At 50.1% G+C, this 17,316-nt stretch overlaps 1 protein-coding gene across 8 annotated transcripts in view; it reads right to left on the bottom strand.

Annotated features, from left to right (window-relative positions):
* stk11ip (serine/threonine kinase 11 interacting protein) overlaps positions 1-17,316 on the bottom strand; it is a 184,723-nt gene that overhangs the window by 73,708 nt on the left and 93,699 nt on the right. For all 8 annotated transcript variants that reach the window (XM_072468951.1, XM_072468929.1, XM_072468961.1 and 5 more), the window contains 2 exons: positions 17,152-17,316; positions 4,506-4,932 (listed from right to left, as the gene is read on the bottom strand). The exon at positions 17,152-17,316 is cut by the window's right edge and continues 14 nt beyond it. In XM_072468951.1, the coding sequence (XP_072325052.1) occupies positions 4,506-4,932; positions 17,152-17,316 (592 nt within the window). The remainder of the gene's footprint in view (positions 1-4,505; positions 4,933-17,151) is intronic.

Consider the following 17,316-nt stretch of genomic DNA (forward strand, 5'->3'; position numbering starts at 1 on the left):
TCAGGGGCACAGATAGGAGATTTTGTGGGAGCGTGAGAGACTCACGTTTGGTATGTTGCCTCCCAGGTGCAAGGGTACGTGATGTCTCGGATCGTGTTTTCCGGGTCCTTAGGGGGGAGGGGGAGCAGCCCCAAGTCGTGGTCCACATTGGCACTAACGACATAGGTAGGAAAGGGGACAAGGATGTCAGGCAGGCTTTCAGGGAGCTAGGATGGAAGCTCAGAACTAGAACAAACAGAGTTGTTATCTCTGGGTTGTTGCCCGTGCCACGTGATAGTGAGATGAGGAATAGGGAGAGAGAGCAATTAAACATGTGGCTACAGGGATGGTGCAGGCGGGAGGGATTCAGATTTCTGGATAACTGGGGCTCTTTCTGGGGAAGGTGGGACCTCTACAGACAGGATGGTCTACGTCTGAACCTGAGGGGCACAAATATCCTGGGGGGGGGGGGGGGGGAGATTTGTTAGTGCTCTTTGGGGGGGGGGGGGGTTTAAACTAATGCAGCAGGGGCATGGTGTGAAAGTGTACAAACTCAGCAATAGCATGATGGGAAAAATAACCAATTTATGTAACCAAGTGTGAGACAGCTGTGCCAGCTAAGTGCCAAGGTCAGACCCTGACAAACTAGACAAAGCTAAGAATCCACATAATTGTATCATACAAGGCCAGAAGAGGGAAAATAGTGCCTGACCTTATTAAATACTGATAACAAAGCCACGATCTAGGAATGTCCTAATAACACAACCTCCTCATGACCTAAGTCCATCTGCGTCAAGGCATCATGAGGGCAGAGGTAAAAACAAAATAGGACCACGTCTTAAATCCTCTAAAGACAAAATACTGCAAATAAGCCGAGTCAGGGTCTTTCCATGACAACATGTTTGATCAGAAGTTATGACTGTATTGACATTTTTGAACAAGGTCTGTTTTTGTAAAATGATACAGCTTTTGTATAAATATTGAACGTTTTCTCCATGTCTTTGCGAGCTTGAGAACGAATGAGCAGGTTTACCTTAACAGCTCTCTCTCTCTCTAACCTGTAGCCATCTGCATGCAGACTTTGGTCAATAAAGACAAAGTTATTTATTTCGAAACAGAGTTGTAAAGTTGTTTTCTTCACAGTCTTGGAGTAGGAAAAATTTTAAAAGACGACAATGGGAACCTGGATTGTAGTTTTAGGGTAGGGGAGAATGAGAGTATAGAGGTCAGGAGCACAGATTTGACGTCGCAGGAGGGGGCCAGTGTTCAGGTAGGTGGTTCGAAGTGTGTCTACTTCAATGCCAGGAGTATACGAAATAAGGTAGGGGAACTGGCAGCATGGGTTGGTGCCTGGGACTTCGATGTTGTGGCCATTTCAGAGACATGGATAGAGCAGGGACAGGAATGGGTGTTGCAGGTTCCGGGGTTTAGGTGTTTTAGTAAGCTCAGAGAAGGAGGCAAAAGAGGGGGAGGTGTGGCGCTGCTAGTCAAGAGCAGTATTACGGTGGCGGAAAGGATGCTAGATGGGGACTCATCTTCCGAGGTAGTATGGGCTGAGGTTAGAAACATGAAAGGAGAGGTCACACTGTTGGGAGTCTTCTATAGGCCTCCAAATAGTTCTAGGGATGTAGAGGAAAGGATGGCGAGGATGATCCTGGATAAGAGCGAAAGTAACAGGGTAGTTATTATGGGAGACTTTAACTTTCCAAATATTGACTGGAAAAGATATAGTTCGAGTACATTAGATGGGCCGTTTTTTGTACAGTGTGCAGGAGGGTTTCCTGACACAATATGTTGACAGGCCAACAAGAGGCCACTTTGGATTTGGTTTTGGGTAACGAACCAGGCCAGGTGTTGGATTTGGAGGTAGGAGAGCACTTTGGGGACAGTGACCACAATTCGGTGACGTTTACATTAATGATGGAAAGGGATAAGTATACACCGCAGGGCAAGAGTTATAGCTGGGGGAAGGGCAATTATGATGCCATTAGACGTGACTTGGGGGGGATAAGGTGGAGAAGTAGGCTGCAAGTGTTGGGCACACTGGATAAGTGGAGCTTGTTCAAGGATCAGCTACTGCGTGTCCTTGATAAGTATGTACCGGTCAGGCAGGGAGGAAGGCGTCGAGCGAGGGAACCGTGGTTTACCAAAGAAGTGGAATCTCTTGTTAAGAGGAAGAAGGAGGCCTCTGTGAAGATGAGGTGTGAAGTTTCAGTTGGGGATAGTTACAAGGTAGCGAGGAAGGATCTAAAGAGAGAGCTAAGACGAGCAAGGAGGGGACATGAGAAGTATTTGGCAGGTAGGATCAAGGAAAACCCAAAAGCTTTCTATAGGTATGTCAGGAATAAGCGAATGACTAGGGAAAGAGTAGGACCAGTCAAGGATAGGGATGGGAAGTTGTGTGTGGAGTCTGAAGAGATTGGCGAGATACTAAATGAATATTTTTCGTCAGTATTCACTCAGGAAAAAGATAATGTTGTGGAGGAGAATGCTGAGACCCAGGCTAATAGAATAGATGGCATTGAGGTACGTAGGGAAGAGGTGTTGGCAATTCTGGACAGGCTGAAAATAGATAAGTCCCCGGGTCCTGATGGGATTTATCCTAGGATTCTCTGGGAGGCCAGGGAAGAGATTGCTGGACCTTTGGCTTTGATTTTTATGTCATCATTGGCTACAGGAATAGTGCCAGAGGACTGGAGGATAGCAAATGTGGTCCCTTTGTTCAAAAAGGGGAGTAGGGACAACCCCGGCATCTATAGACCGGTGAGCCTCACGTCTGTAGTGGGTAAAGTCTTGGAGGGGATTGTAAGAGACAAGATTTATAATCATCTAGATAGGAATAATATGATCAGGGATAGTCAGCATGGCTTTGTGAAGGGTAGGTCATGCCTCACAAACCTTATCGAGTTCTTTGAGAAGGTGACTGAACAGGTAGACGAGGGTAGAGCAGTTGATGTGGTGTATATGGATTTCAGCAAAGCGTTTGATAAGGTTCCCCACGGTAGGCTATTGCAGAAAATACGGAGGATGGGGATTGAGGGTGATTTAGAGATGTGGATCAGAAATTGGCTAGCTGAAAGAAGACAGAGGGTGGTGGTTGATGGGAAATGTTCAGAATGGAGTTCAGTTACAAGTGGAGTACCACAAGGATCTGTTCTGGGGCCGTTGCTGTTTGTCATTTTTATCAATGACCTAGAGGAAGGCGCAGAAGGGCGGGTGAGTAAATTTGCAGACGATATTAAAGTCGGTGGTGTTGTCGATAGTGTGGAAGGATGTAGCAGGTTACAGAGGGATATAGATAAGCTGCAGAGCTGGGCTGAGAGGTGGCAAATGGAGTTTAATGTAGAGAAGTGTGAGGTGATTCACTTTGGAAGGAATAACAGGAATGCGGAATATTTGGCTAATGGTAAAGTTCTTGGAAGTGTGGATGAGCAGAGGGATCTAGGTGTCCATGTACATAGATCCCTGAAAGTTGCCACCCAGGTTGATAGGGTTGTGAAGAAGGCCTATGGAGTGTTGGCCTTTATTGGTAGAGGGATTGAGTTCTGGAGTCAGGAGGTCATGTTGCAGCTGTACAGAACTCTGGTACGGCCGCATTTGGAGTATTGCGTACAGTTCTGGTCACCGCATTATAGGAAGGACATGGAGGCTTTGGAGCGGGTGCAGAGGAGATTTACCAGGATGTTGCCTGGTATGGAGGGAAAATCTTATGAGGAAAGGCTGATGGACTTGAGGTTGTTTTCGTTGGAGAGAAGAAGGTTAAGAGGAGACTTAATAGAGGCATACAAAATGATCAGGGGGTTAGATAGGGTGGACAGTGAGAGCCTTCTCCCGCGGATGGAAATGGCTGGCACGAGGGGACATAACTTTAAACTGAGGGGTAATAGATATAGGACAGAGGTCAGAGGTAGGTTCTTTACGCAAAGAGTAGTGAGGCCGTGGAATGCCCTACCTGCTACAGTAGTGAACTCACCAACATTGAGGGCATTTAAAAGTTTATTGGATAAACATATGGATGATAATGGCATAGTGTAGGCTAGATGGCTTTTGTTTTGGTGCAACATCGTGGGCCGAAGGGCCTGTACTGCGCTGTATTGTTCTATGTTCTATGAACTAACTTCAAGGTCTGGAGTATCTTTCTGATCTAAGCTGCATCCAGTTGCTGCCAGTGTTAGACCAGTGTACCTAGCACGACAGGCCAGACCGGGTAAGGACGGCAGATTTCCTTCTCTAAAGGGACATCAGTGAGCCACATGGGTTCATGACAACAATCGATGATAGTTTTGTGGTCACCATCACCGAGAGTGGTTGTATAATCCAAATTCATTAACGGAATTGAAATTCCACCAGCTGTCGTGGCAGCTGTCGTGGCGGGATTTGAACCATGTGAAAGAATTTACAATAAGCGATTTTCATTTCATTTCGATTTTCAAGAAGCTCGGCGGGTTGCCCTTGCAAGAGAATCCAGCCTGGTCATGATGGGCTGAATGTCCTCGGCCGGTACCGTAACCATTCTATGGGCTCACCTTTACTGGGTGTGAAGGGGTCGTCGCCACATTCCGAGGGCAGCGAGCTAGCTGCCAATGTCGATCCCACAGGAGTGCTGTAACGGTAGCTCCAGGTCAGGCTGCCGGTGTGGGAGCTGCCGTTTCCCCGCTGGTTGACGTTGCTGCCGTACAAGCCGGGACTGGAGGTGGTCCTGGGGACCCTGGGCAGGCGGTGCTCCAGCGCCCCCCGGGGGGGGTCCACGTCCTCCGACGAGCTGTCGGACACCCGGCTGCCGTCCCTCACGCTGCTGCCACTGCAGCTCTGGTCGCACTCGAAGTAGAAACTGGCGTTCTTGCCGGCGGCGAAGGAGTAGTTCTCTGGGTCCAAGCTCAACCTGCCGGTGGCACCATCGCCCGATGCTCCAGGCCCGGCGTCCAAACTCACTCTGCTCAGGGATTCAATACTCTACGGAACAGAAACAAGAACAATGGTACATCACAGAGCATTGACAGGACAGAAACAGGCCATTCAGCCCCACATCTTCATGCCAGTCTTCGTTTGACCGTAAGACATAGGAGCAGAATTAGGCCACTCGGCCCATCGAGGCTGCTCCACCATTCAATCACGGCTGATATTTTTCTCATCCCCATTCTCCTGCCTTCTCCCCATAACCCCTGATCCCCTTATTTTTTTTTTTTTAAATATTTTTTTGAAAATTTTTGGTCAACCATCACAGTACATTGTGTATCCTTTACACAATAATATAACAGTATAAGTAACAATGACCTGTTTTATAAACAAAGAATAAATAATATATAACAAAAACGAAAACTAAAACTAAATGGCAACTGCCTTGTCTCAGATAAACACTCTCCAAAAATATGATTTAACAGTCCAATATACAATTATTTATAGCAACGACCTATACATATTATACATATATATTAACAACCCTGAGAGTCCTTCTGGTTCCTCTCTCCCCCCCCCCCGGGCTGCTGCTGCTGCCTTCTTCTTTTCCATTCCCTCTATCTTTGTGAGGTATTCGACGAACGGTTGCCACCGCCTGGTGAACCCTTGAGCCGATCCCCTTAGGATGAACTTAATCCGTTCCAGCTTCATAAACCTTGCCATATCATTTATCCAGGTCTCCACCCCCGGGAGCTTGGCTTCCTTCCACATCAACAGTATCCTGCGCCGGGCTACTAGGGACGCAAAGGCCAAAACATCGGCCTCTCTCGCCTCCTGCATTCCCGGCTCTTGTGCAACCCCAAATATAGCCAACCCCCAGCTTGGTTCGACCTGGACCCCCACTACTTTCGAAAGCACCTTTGTCACCCCCACCCAGAACCCCTGTAGTGCCGGACATGACCAGAACATGTGGGTGTGATTCGCTGGGCTTCTCGAGCATCTCGCACGCCTATCCTCTACCCCCAAAAATTTACTGAGCCGTGCTCCAGTCATATGCACCCTGTGTAACACCTTAAATTGAATCAGGCTTAGCCTAGCACACGAGGACGATGAGTTTACCCTACTTAGGGCATCCGCCCACAGCTCCTCCTCAATCTCCTCCCCCAGCTCTTCTTCCCATTTCCCTTTCAGCTCATCTACCATAATCTCCCCCTCGTCCCTCATTTCCCTATATATATCTGACACCTTACCGTCCCCCACCCATGTCTTTGAGATCACTCTGTCCTGCACCTCATGCGTCGGGAGCTGCGGGAATTCCCTCACCTGTTGCCTCGCAAAAGCCCTCAGTTGCATATACCGGAATGCATTCCCTTGGGGCAACCCATATTTCTCGGTCAGCGCTCCCAGACTTGCGAACTTCCCATCCACAAACAGATCTTTCAGTTGCGTTACTTCTGCTCTTTGCCATATTCCAAATCCCCCATCCATTCTCCCCGGGGCAAACCTATGGTTATTTCTTATCGGGGACCCCACCAAGGCTCCCGTCTTTCCCCTATGCCGTCTCCACTGTCCCCAAATTTTCAAAGTCGCCACCACCACCGGGCTTGTGGTGTATTTCTTCGGTGAGAACGGCAATGGGGCCGTCACCATAGCTTGTAGGCTAGTCCCCCTACAGGACGCCCTCTCCAATCTCTTCCACGCCGCTCCCTCCTCTTCTCCCATCCACTTACTCACCACTGAGATATTGGCGGCCCAGTAGTACTCACTTAGGCTCGGTAGTGCCAGCCCCCCCCCTATCCCTACTACGCTGTAAGAATCCCTTCCTCACTCTCGGGGTCTTCCCGGCCCACACAAAACTCATGATACTCTTTTCGATCCTTTTGAAAAAAGCCTTTGTGATCACCACCGGGAGGCACTGAAACACAGGAATCTCGGGAGGACTACCATTTTAACCGCCTGCACCCTCCCTGCCAGTGACAGGGATACCATGTCCCATCTCTTGAAGTCCTCCTCCATTTGTTCCACCAATCGCGTCAAATTTAACCTATGCAATGTACCCCAATTCTTGGCTATCTGGATCCCCAAGTAACGAAAGTCCCTCGTTACCTTCCTCAGCGGAAAGTCCTCTATTTCTCTGCTCTGCTCCCCTGGATGCACCACAAACAACTCACTTTTCCCCATGTTCAGTTTATATCCTGAAAATTCTCCAAACTCCCGAAGTGTCCGCATTATCTCTGGCATCCCCTCCGCCGGGTCCGCTACATATAACAAGTCATCCGCATACAGAGATACCCGGTGTTCGTCTCCTCCTTTAAGTACTCCCCTCCACTTCTTGGAACCCCTCAGTGCTATTGCCAGGGGCTCAATCGCCAGTGCAAACAATAATGGGGACAGAGGGCATCCCTGCCCTGTCCCTCTATGGAGCCGAAAGTATGCAGATCCCCGTCCATTCGTGACCACACTCGCCACTGGGGCCCTATACAACAGCTGCACCCATCCAACATACTCATCTCCAAAACCAAATCTCCTCAGCACCTCCCACAAATAATCCCACTCCACTCTATCAAATGCTTTCTCGGCATCCATCGCCACCACTATCTCCGCTTCCCCCTCTGGTGGGGGCATCATCATTACCCCTAGCAGCCTCCGTATATTCGTATTCAGCTGTCTCCCCTTCACAAACCCAGTTTGGTCCTCATGGACCACCCTCGGGACACAATCCTCTATCCTCATTGCCATTACCTTGGCCAGAATCTTAGCGTCTACATTTAGGAGGGAAATAGGTCTATAGGACCCGCATTGCAGCGGGTCTTTTTCCTTCTTTAGGAGAAGCGATATCGTTGCCTCAGACATAGTCGGGGGCAGCTGTCCCCTTTCCTTTGCCTCATTAAAGGTCCTCATCAGTAGCGGGGCGAGCAAGTCCACATATTTTCTGTAAAATTCAACTGGGAATCCATCTGGTCCCAGAGCCTTCCCCGCCTGCAAGCTCCTAATTCCTTTCACTACTTCCTCTATTTCAATCTGTCCTCCCAGTCCCACCGTTTCCTGCTCCTCCACCTTGGGAAATTCCAGCCGGTCCAGAAAGCCCATCATTCTCTCCCTCCCATCCGGGGGTTGAGCTTCGTATAATTTTTTATAAAATGCCTTGAACACTCCATTCACTCTCTCCGCTCCCCACCCCATCTCTCCTTCCTCATCCCTCACTCCCCCTATTTCCCTCGCTGCTCCCCTTTTCCTCAAATGGTGGGCCAGCAACCTGCTCGCCTTCTCCCCATATTCGTACTGTACACCCTGTGCCTCCCTCCACTGTGCCTCTGCAGTACCCGTTGTCAGCAAGTCAAATTCTATGTGTAGCCTTTGCCTTTCCCTGTACAGTCCCTCCTCCGGTGCCTCCGCATATTGCCTGTCCACCCTCAGAAGTTCTTGCAGCAACCACTCCCGTTCCCTACTCTCCTGCTTTCCTTTATGTGCCCTTATTGATATCAGCTCCCCTCTAACCACTGCCTTCAGCGCCTCCCAGACCACTCCCACCTGGACCTCCCCATTATCATTGAGTTCCAAGTACTTTTCAATGCACCCCCTCACCCTTAGACACCCCCCCTCATCTGCCATTAGTCCCATGTCTATTCTCCAGGGTGGGCGCCCTTCTGTTTCCTCCCATATCTCCAAGTCCACCCAATGTGGAGCGTGATCCGAAATGGCTATAGCCGTATACTCCGTTCCCCTCACCTTCGGGATCAACGCCCTTCCCAAAACAAAAAAGTCTATTCGCGAATAGACTTTGTGGACATAGGAGAAAAACGAAAACTCCTTACTCCTAGGTCTGCTAAATCTCCACGGGTCTATTCCTCCCATCTGCTCCATAAAATCTTTAAGCACCTTGGCTGCTGCCGGCCTCCTTCCAGTCCTGGACCTCGACCTGTCCAGCCCTGGTTCCAACACCGTATTAAAATCTCCCCCCATTACCAACTTTCCCACCTCTAGGTCCGGGATGCGTCCTAGCATACGCCTCATAAAATTGGCATCATCCCAGTTCGGGGCATATACGTTTACCAAAACCACCGTCTCCCCCTGTAGTTTGCCACTCACCATCACGTATCTGCCCCCGCTATCCGCCACTATAGTCTTTGCCTCAAACATTACCCGCTTCCCCACTAATATAGCCACCCCCCTGTTTTTCGCATCTAGCCCCGAATGGAACACCTGCCCCACCCAACCTTTGCGTAGTCTCACCTGGTCTATCAGTTTCAAGTGCGTTTCCTGTAACATAACCACGTCTGCCTTAAGTTTCTTAAGGTGTGCGAGTACCCGTGCCCTCTTTATCGGCCCGTTCAGCCCTCTCACGTTCCACGTGATCAGCCGGGTTGGGGGGCTTTTTACCCCCCCCCCCCCTTGTCGATTAGCCATCCCCTTTTTCCAGCTCCTCACCCGGTTCCCACGCAACTGTGTCCCCCCCAGGCGGTGCCCCCCCCCGCCCATCCCACCCCATACCAGCTCCCCCCTCTCCCCAGCAGCAGCAGCCCAATAATTCCCCCCTCCCACCCCCCCCCGCTAGATCCCCCATTAGCGTAGTTACACCCCCCATGTTGCTCCCAGAAGTCAGCAAACTCTGGCCGACCACGGCTTCCCCCCGTGACCTCGGCTCGCACCGTGCGACGCCCCCTCCTTCCTGCTTCCCTATTCCCGCCATGATTATCATAGCGCGGGAACCGAGCCCGCGCTTCCCCCTTGGCCCCGCCCCCAATGGCCAACGCCCCATCTCCTCCACCTCCTTTCCTCCCCCCACCACCTCCTGTGGAAGAGAGAAAAGTTACCACATCGCAGGATTAATAACATAAAACTCCTCTTTCCCCCATTTGTACCCCCCTCTTCGCCACCCCCATACTCGCCCCACCACTTTGTTTCAAACGTTCTTTTTTAGAAATTATTATTAAATAACCCGCTCATTTCAATTTTTCTTCCACGATAAAAGTCCACGCCTCATCCGCCGTCTCAAAGTAGTGGTGCCTCCCTTGATATGTGACCCACAGTCTTGCCGGTTGCAGCATTCCGAATGTTATCTTCTTTTTGTGAAGCACCGCCTTGGCCCGATTAAAGCTCGCCCTCCTTCTCGCCACCTCCGCACTCCAGTCTTGATATACGTGGATCACCGCGTTCTCCCACTTACTGCTCTGAGTTTTCTTTGCCCATCTAAGGACCATCTCTCTATCCTTAAAACGGAGGAATCTCACCACTATGGCTCTAGGAATTTCTCCTGCTCTCGGTCCTCGCGCCATCACTCGGTATGCTCCCTCCACCTCCAGCGGACCCGCCGGGGCCTCCGCTCCCATTAACGAGTGCAGCATCGTGCTCACATATGCCCCGACGTCCGCTCCCTCCACACCTTCAGGAAGACCAAGAATCCTTAGGTTGTTCCTACTCGCGTTGTTCGCCAGCGCCTCCAGCCTTTCCACACATCGTTTATGGTGTGCCTCGTGCATCTCCGTCTTCACCACCAGGCCCTGTATGTCATCCTCATTCTCGGCAGCCTTTGCCTTCACGACCCGAAGCTCCCGCTCCTGGGTCTTTTGCTCCTCCTTTAGCCCTTCGATCGCCTGTAGTATCGGGGCCAACAGCTCCTTCTTCATTTCCTTTTTGAGTTCTTCCATGCAGCATTTCAAGAACTCTTGTTGTTCAGGGCCCCATATTAAACTGCCACCTTCCGTCGCCATCTTGGGTTTTGCTTGCCTTCCTTGCCGCTGCTCTAAAGGATCCACCGCAATCCGGCCACCTTCCTCTCCTTTTTTCATCCGTATCCAGGGGGGATTCCCTTCTGGTTCACCGCACAGTACTTTTAGCCGTTAAAATTGCCGTTGGGGCTCTTATTAAGAGCCCAAAAGTCCGTTCCACCGGGAGCTGCCGAAACGTGCGACTCAGCTGGTCATCGCCGCACCCGGAAGTCCTGATCCCCTTATTAATCAAGAACCTATCTATCTCTGTGTTAAAGACACTCAGTGATTTGGCCTCCACAGCCTTCTGCGGCAAAGCGTTCCACAGATTCACCACCCTCTGGCTGAAGAAATTCCTCATCTCTGTTTTGAAGGATCGTCACTTTAGTCTGAGATTGTGTCCTCTGCTTCTAGTTTTTCCTACAAGTGGAAACATGCTCTCCACGTCCACTCTATCCATGCCTCGCAGTATCCTGTAAGTTTCAATAAGATCCCCCCATATCCTTCTCAACTCCAACGAGTACAGACCCAGATTCCTCAACCGTTCCTCATATGACAAGCTCTTCATTCCAGGGACCATTCTTGTGAACCTCCTCTGGACCCTTTCCAAGGCCAGCACGTCCTTCCTTAGATACGGGGCCCAAAACCGCTGACATTCTTGTCACGAGCTTCATCCCACACCTCCCTCCATCCCACACCATTGGCATGTCCTTCTATTCCCTTCGCCCTCGCGTACATCCAGCATCCCCTAAAATGCATTCAAACTCTTAACCTTAACCATTCCCTATTGAAGTGCCATCCATACTCACACCACGCTCTGGCTAAACAGGTTTCTCCCGAATTCCACATTGGATTTATTAGTCATTCTCTTATATTTATAATCCCCGATTCTGAACTCTCTCACAAATGGAAACATCCGTACTTTGGCCCCCATCAGGCCCTTTTGGTATCTTCCAATCACCCCCTCAGACATTTTGTAAAAAGTCCCCTCCCTGGTGAAGATTTTTGCACCTTTTTTTAGCGCTTCTATGTCTTTTTTATCATTTGGAGTCCAGAACAGTAACTCCAAGTGTACGCTAACCCAGGTCCTATACAACCTTTTGCCTCTAGGTGCTTGGCTCACATTCCTGTCTTGCCTAACAGGCTCAAAGTCCGAACTAAAATCCATGTCAAACCTGCCTGGATAAACAAGCCGACAATATCAGATCTTTTCTTTAAATTTTTTTTATTTTTTTTATAAAGAGTACCCAATTCATTTTTCCCAATTAAGAACAAAAGAAGAAAGAAATGTACAGCCCAGGAACAGGCCCTTCGGCCCTCCAAGCCCGTGCCGACCATGCTGCCCGACTAAACTACAATCATTTACACTTCCTGGGTCCATATCCCTCTATTCCCATCCTATTCATGTATTTGTCAAGATGCCCCTTAAATGTCCCTATCGTCCCTGCTTCCACCACCTTCTCCGGTAGCGAGTTCCAGACACCCACTACCCTCTGTGTAAAAAAACTTGCCTCGTACATCTACTCTAAACCTTGCCCCTCTCACCTTAAACCTATGCCCCCTAGTAATTGACCCCTCTACCCTGGGGAAAAGCCTCTGACTATCCACTCTGTCTATGCCCCTCATAATTTTGTAGACCTCTATCAGGTCGCCCCTCAAACTCCTTCGTTCCAGTGAGAACAAACCGAGTTTATTCAACCGCTCCTCATAGCTAATGCCCTCCATACCAGGCAACATTCTGGTAAATCTCTTCTGCACCCTCTCTAAAGCCTCCACGTCCTTCTGGTAGTGTGGCGACCAGAATTGAACACTATACTCCAAGTGTGGCCTAACTAAGGTTCTATACATCTGCAACATGACTTGCCAATTCTTATACTCAATGCCCCGGCCAATGAAGGCAAGCATGCCATATGCCTTCTTGACTACCTTCTCCACCTCCACAATTTAGCGCGACCAATCCACCTAACCTGCACATCTTTGGGTTGTGGGGGCGAAACCCACGCAAACACAGGGAGAATGTGCAAACTCCACATGGACAGTGACCCAGAGCCAGGATCGACTCTGGGATCTCAGCGCCGTGAGACAGCAGGGCTAACCCACTGCGTCACCGTGCTGCCCTACAATATCAGATCTGGTTGAGGTGCTCAAAACCAGGAAGGAGGCGCGGGGGGGTCCACGACACAGCAGACAGGGCGAAACCGTTCCTGTTGAAGGAACAAGAACCAGAGGAGATAGTTTTAAGGTAACTGATGAAAGAATTGACGTTGTCACGAGGAAAAGCTGCCTCCCACATGAGTGTTTAGGGTTTGAAATGCACTGCCTGGGTGCTGGTGGGGGCAGGTTCAACCGAGAGATTCAAGAGGGAATTATCTGAAAAGGAAGAATGCGCACGGTGTCAGGGAGAAGCCGGGGGGTGGGGGGGGGGGGGGTTAGGGTTAGGGGAACGGCTCATTCAGAGATCAGTGCACACATGATGGGCAGAATGGCCTCCTTCTGTTCTGAACTCATTCTGTGGATCGTCCTCAAAAAATGGGTCCAAAGGTTGCAATCGCAAGACAGCAGGTCAGTCTGGGGAACGGGAAGGAGTCACTCGAGAAAGCTCGGCTGAGCTGCACTGTCACCACACCCACTGAACCTGCACCAAAGCCGGTCTGGCCGCTGTGGAATAGGAACTGGAGGCGGCCGCTCAGCCTGTCTAATGGCTGATACTCCATAAATAATCTGATCTGTACCCCAACTCTATCCAACAACCTTGGCTCCATACCCTTTCACACCCCTGCAGCAACTATCTACCGAGGGCACCAATTTAAGGTGACCTTTCTTTAATCTTCCACGGGATTTGGGGGTCATTGGAAAGCCGGCATCTGTTGTCCATCCAGACTGGCAGAAAGAAGCAGCGGTGACACAAGCGGAAGCATCTTTTAAAAGAAATTGAGCGTGGTTACAATCTAGAATTTGCTACCTGTGTGTGTGGTGGAGGCAGATTCAACAGAGGCTTTGAAAAGGGCACTGGATCATTAGCTTTCCAGGCCGACAGGGAGAAGAAAGGAGAGTGAGACAAGCGGAGAACCTCGGTTCCACTGAATGAGGGAATGGGCTCGAGGGGCTGAATGGCCCACACCAGTTTCGACGTTCTCCTTCATTCGAAGAACCAGCACCGACACCGACGAGCTGGGGTCATTCTATCCATCAAAATGTTCATTCAAAAAAAAAAAAAAAAAAATCCTTAAATTCAATTCAGAAACCTGGAATACCAAGTTAGCCTCAGTAATGAAGGCCTTGACACTATCATCGATTGTAAAAACCCCACCTGGTTCACTAATGCCCTGACCCGGTCTGGCCTACTCGTGACTCCAGACCCACATCAATGTGGATGACTCTGAAATGGACGAGTAAGACTTGCATCAAACTGCTAGTGAAAAGTCAAATAATTATAATCACTGCGTGGGTTTCCTCCGGGTGCTCCGGTTTCCTCCCACAGTCCAAAGATGTGCAGGTTAGGTGGATTGGCCAATGATAAATTGCCCTTAGTGTTCAAAAAGGTTAGGAGGGGTAATTGCGTTATGGGGATAGGGTGGCAGTGAGGGCTTAAATGGGTTGGTGCAGACTCGATAGGCCGAATGGCCTCCTTCTGCACTGTTGTGTTCTATGTTCACTGTGGGTGTATCGTCACCACAGGGGCTCCAGTGGTTCAAGAAGGCAGCTCACCACCACCTTCCCCTAGTGAGCAGAATCACAGAATACTACAGTGCAGGAGAGGCAGCCTCTACCTCCCTTTGTAAACAGTGGGGTTACATTAGCTACTCTCCAATCTGCAGGGACAGTTCCAGAGTCTATAGAATCATAGATAGAATTTACAGTGCAGAAGGAGGCCATTTGGCCCATCGAGTCCGCACCGGCTCCTGGAAAGAGCACCCCACCCAAGGTCAACACCGCCACCCTATCCCCATAACCCAGTAACCCCACCCAACACTAAGGACAATTTTGGACACTAAGGGCAATTTATCATGGCCAATCCACCTAACCTGCACATCTTTGGGCTGTGGGAGGAAACCGGAGCACTCGGAGGAAACCCACACGGACAGTGACCCGGATCGAACCAGTGTCCTCTGCGCTGTGAGGCAGCGGTGCTAACCACTGCGCTGCCTTAAAATGGCCTCTTTTAAGAGGAGCACCTGGAGGAAACCCACGCACACACGGGGAGGATGTGCAGACTCCGCACAGACAGTGACCCAAGCCGGAATCGAACCTGGGACCCTGGAGCTGTGAAGCAATTGTGCTATCCACAATGCTACCGTGCTGCCCCCTGCTGAATCCTGGAAGATGACCACCATTGCAACCACTATTTCTAGGGCCACTGCCCTAAGTACTCTGGTATGTAGATGATCAGGTCCTGGGGATTTATCCACCTTCAATCCCCTCAATTTCCCCAACACCATTTCCGTACTGATATTGACCATCTTCAGTTCCTCCCTCTCACAAAACCCTGCGCGCCCCAAATTTTCTGGGATGTTATTTGTGTCGTCATTTGTGAAGGTGGAACCAATGTATGTATTTAGTTGCTCAGCCATTTCTTTGTCCCCCAATATAAATTCCCCCGTTTCTGACTGTAAGACATTTGTCTTCACCGATTTCTTTTCTCTTTACATCCCGATAGAAGTTTTTACAGTCAGTTTTCATGTTCCCTGCAAACGTGGATTGGCCACGCTAAATTCTCCCTTAGATGTGGTCAGGTGGGAATTTGGGATAGGGCGGGGGAGTGGGCCTAGTTAGGGCGCTCTTTCGGAGAGTCAGCGCAGACCCGATTGGTCGAATGGCCTTCTTCTGCACTGATTATATAATAATAATCGTTATTGTCTCGAGTAGGCTTGCATTAACACTGCAATGAAGTTACTGTGAAAAGCCCCTAGTCGCCACACTCCGGCGCCTGTTCGGGTACACCGAGGGAGAATTCAGAATGTCCAATTCACCTAACAAGCACGTCTTTCGGGACTTGTGGGAGGAAACCGGAGCACCCGGAGGAAACCCACTGTAGCCACGTAAAATGGCTGCTTCCCTATTAATTTGGCCAAAACCTGATTTAAAATGGCTAACCAAAAAGGCTGATGGGAAAAGCAGGCAACAGGACACAAACGGACAGCTGCAGGCAGAATATCATATTCGGCTCTGGGGAAGTCGGCCCAGATCGATACTCAGGACTATTACCAGCCCATCAACCCAGACATCTGCAGTTTAATCGGCTATCCCCGGAAACAATTGCAACATATTAGCAATTGAATGCCGGGCCAGACCTGTCGGCGCCTGCAGTGGCCGAAACAAAGGCAGGTGAACGACCACCCCCCGATCGGGGAATTGCCTCGCAATTGGACGTATCGACCCCAGTGATTGGGAACAAGTCCAATCACTTGGGACTCAGGGTCAAGGGCCATCCCGGGAGGCGGGAAGCCCCTGGGCCCTATAAAAGTGAGGGGCCAAGTTCAGATCTCTCTCTCTCTCCTCTTCGCCTGCTCGAGACCTTCGCAAGAACAGCAACCGGCAACAGTAAGTTTGAATCCAGCGATCGCTATCCGGTAGAGACACCTAGCCACCGACCTGTAGCAGCCTTTTGAATCCCGCGGGCCAGATCTGATTTGATAAGCCATTCGTTTCCCTGACCTGGTGGGCTCTTCCTAAAGTTAAGTATTGGCCAGTAGTGATAGGTTTCTATATAGATAGTAGGATTATTGTGTAAACATTACTTGTTGTATATAATAAATGACCGTTGATTTCAATCTTACTAAGCGGTGTGCTGACTTATTAATCATAACGAGAGCTTGAACCACGTGGCGGTATCAGAAAGATACCTGGCGACTCGTGAGCAAAGGTGACATAATCAGAGCTAATAAACTAAGGCTAAAAAGAGCAACACCACTCAGACACGGGGAGAACGTGCCGACTCCGCACAGACAGTGACCCAAACCGGGAATCGAACCCGGGACCCTGGTGCTGTGAAGCCACAGTGCTAACTGCTGTGCTACGTGCTGCCCATTACTCTCGTACTCTGTTTTCCCCATCTTAATCAACCTCTTACTCCTCCTTTGCTGAATTCTAATCTGCTCCCAATCCTCAGGTCTGTTTTTCTGACAGATTTGTATGCCTCTTCCTTGGAGCTAATATCTCTAATTTCCCTTGTAAGCCATGGTTTGGTCACCTTTCTAGTTTTATTTTTGCGCAGACAGGAATAAACAATTGTTGCAGTTCACCCATGCGCTCTTTGAGTGTTTGCCATTGACTATCCCCCATCACCCCTTTAAGTAACGTTCCCCCAATCCGTCACAGCCAACTCGTGCCTCACACCATCGTTCTGGAGTTACGGAGGAGCAGAGTCAAGGTCGCATCAGCCATGATCTGTTTTGTCTGGCACAGCAGCCTCGAGGGGCCGAATGGCCTGCCCTGGCTCCTATTTCTCATGTTCGAGGGGAATTTGGGAAGGGCAGAAAATGCGCACATCCCCACGGACGAATGAAAAGAACAATTCCGACCCGCCCAGTCCCAACCACAGAATCTGGATGCACACGGTGTGACTCACCTTCATGCTCCTGGCTAGGCTGCCATCCGTGAAGGCAATCTTTGATGCATCCACTTTGAGAGCCTTGCCCTCGGCCTGGACAGGCGTGCTGGTGCGCGTCTCCACCTTGGTCGGCAGCACGATCACAATCTCACTCGCACATTTGGGGCAGGCGGGCGAGGCCTT

This window comes from Scyliorhinus torazame, chromosome 2 (genome assembly GCF_047496885.1).
Source record: "Scyliorhinus torazame isolate Kashiwa2021f chromosome 2, sScyTor2.1, whole genome shotgun sequence".
Taxonomy (NCBI): domain Eukaryota; kingdom Metazoa; phylum Chordata; class Chondrichthyes; order Carcharhiniformes; family Scyliorhinidae; genus Scyliorhinus; species Scyliorhinus torazame.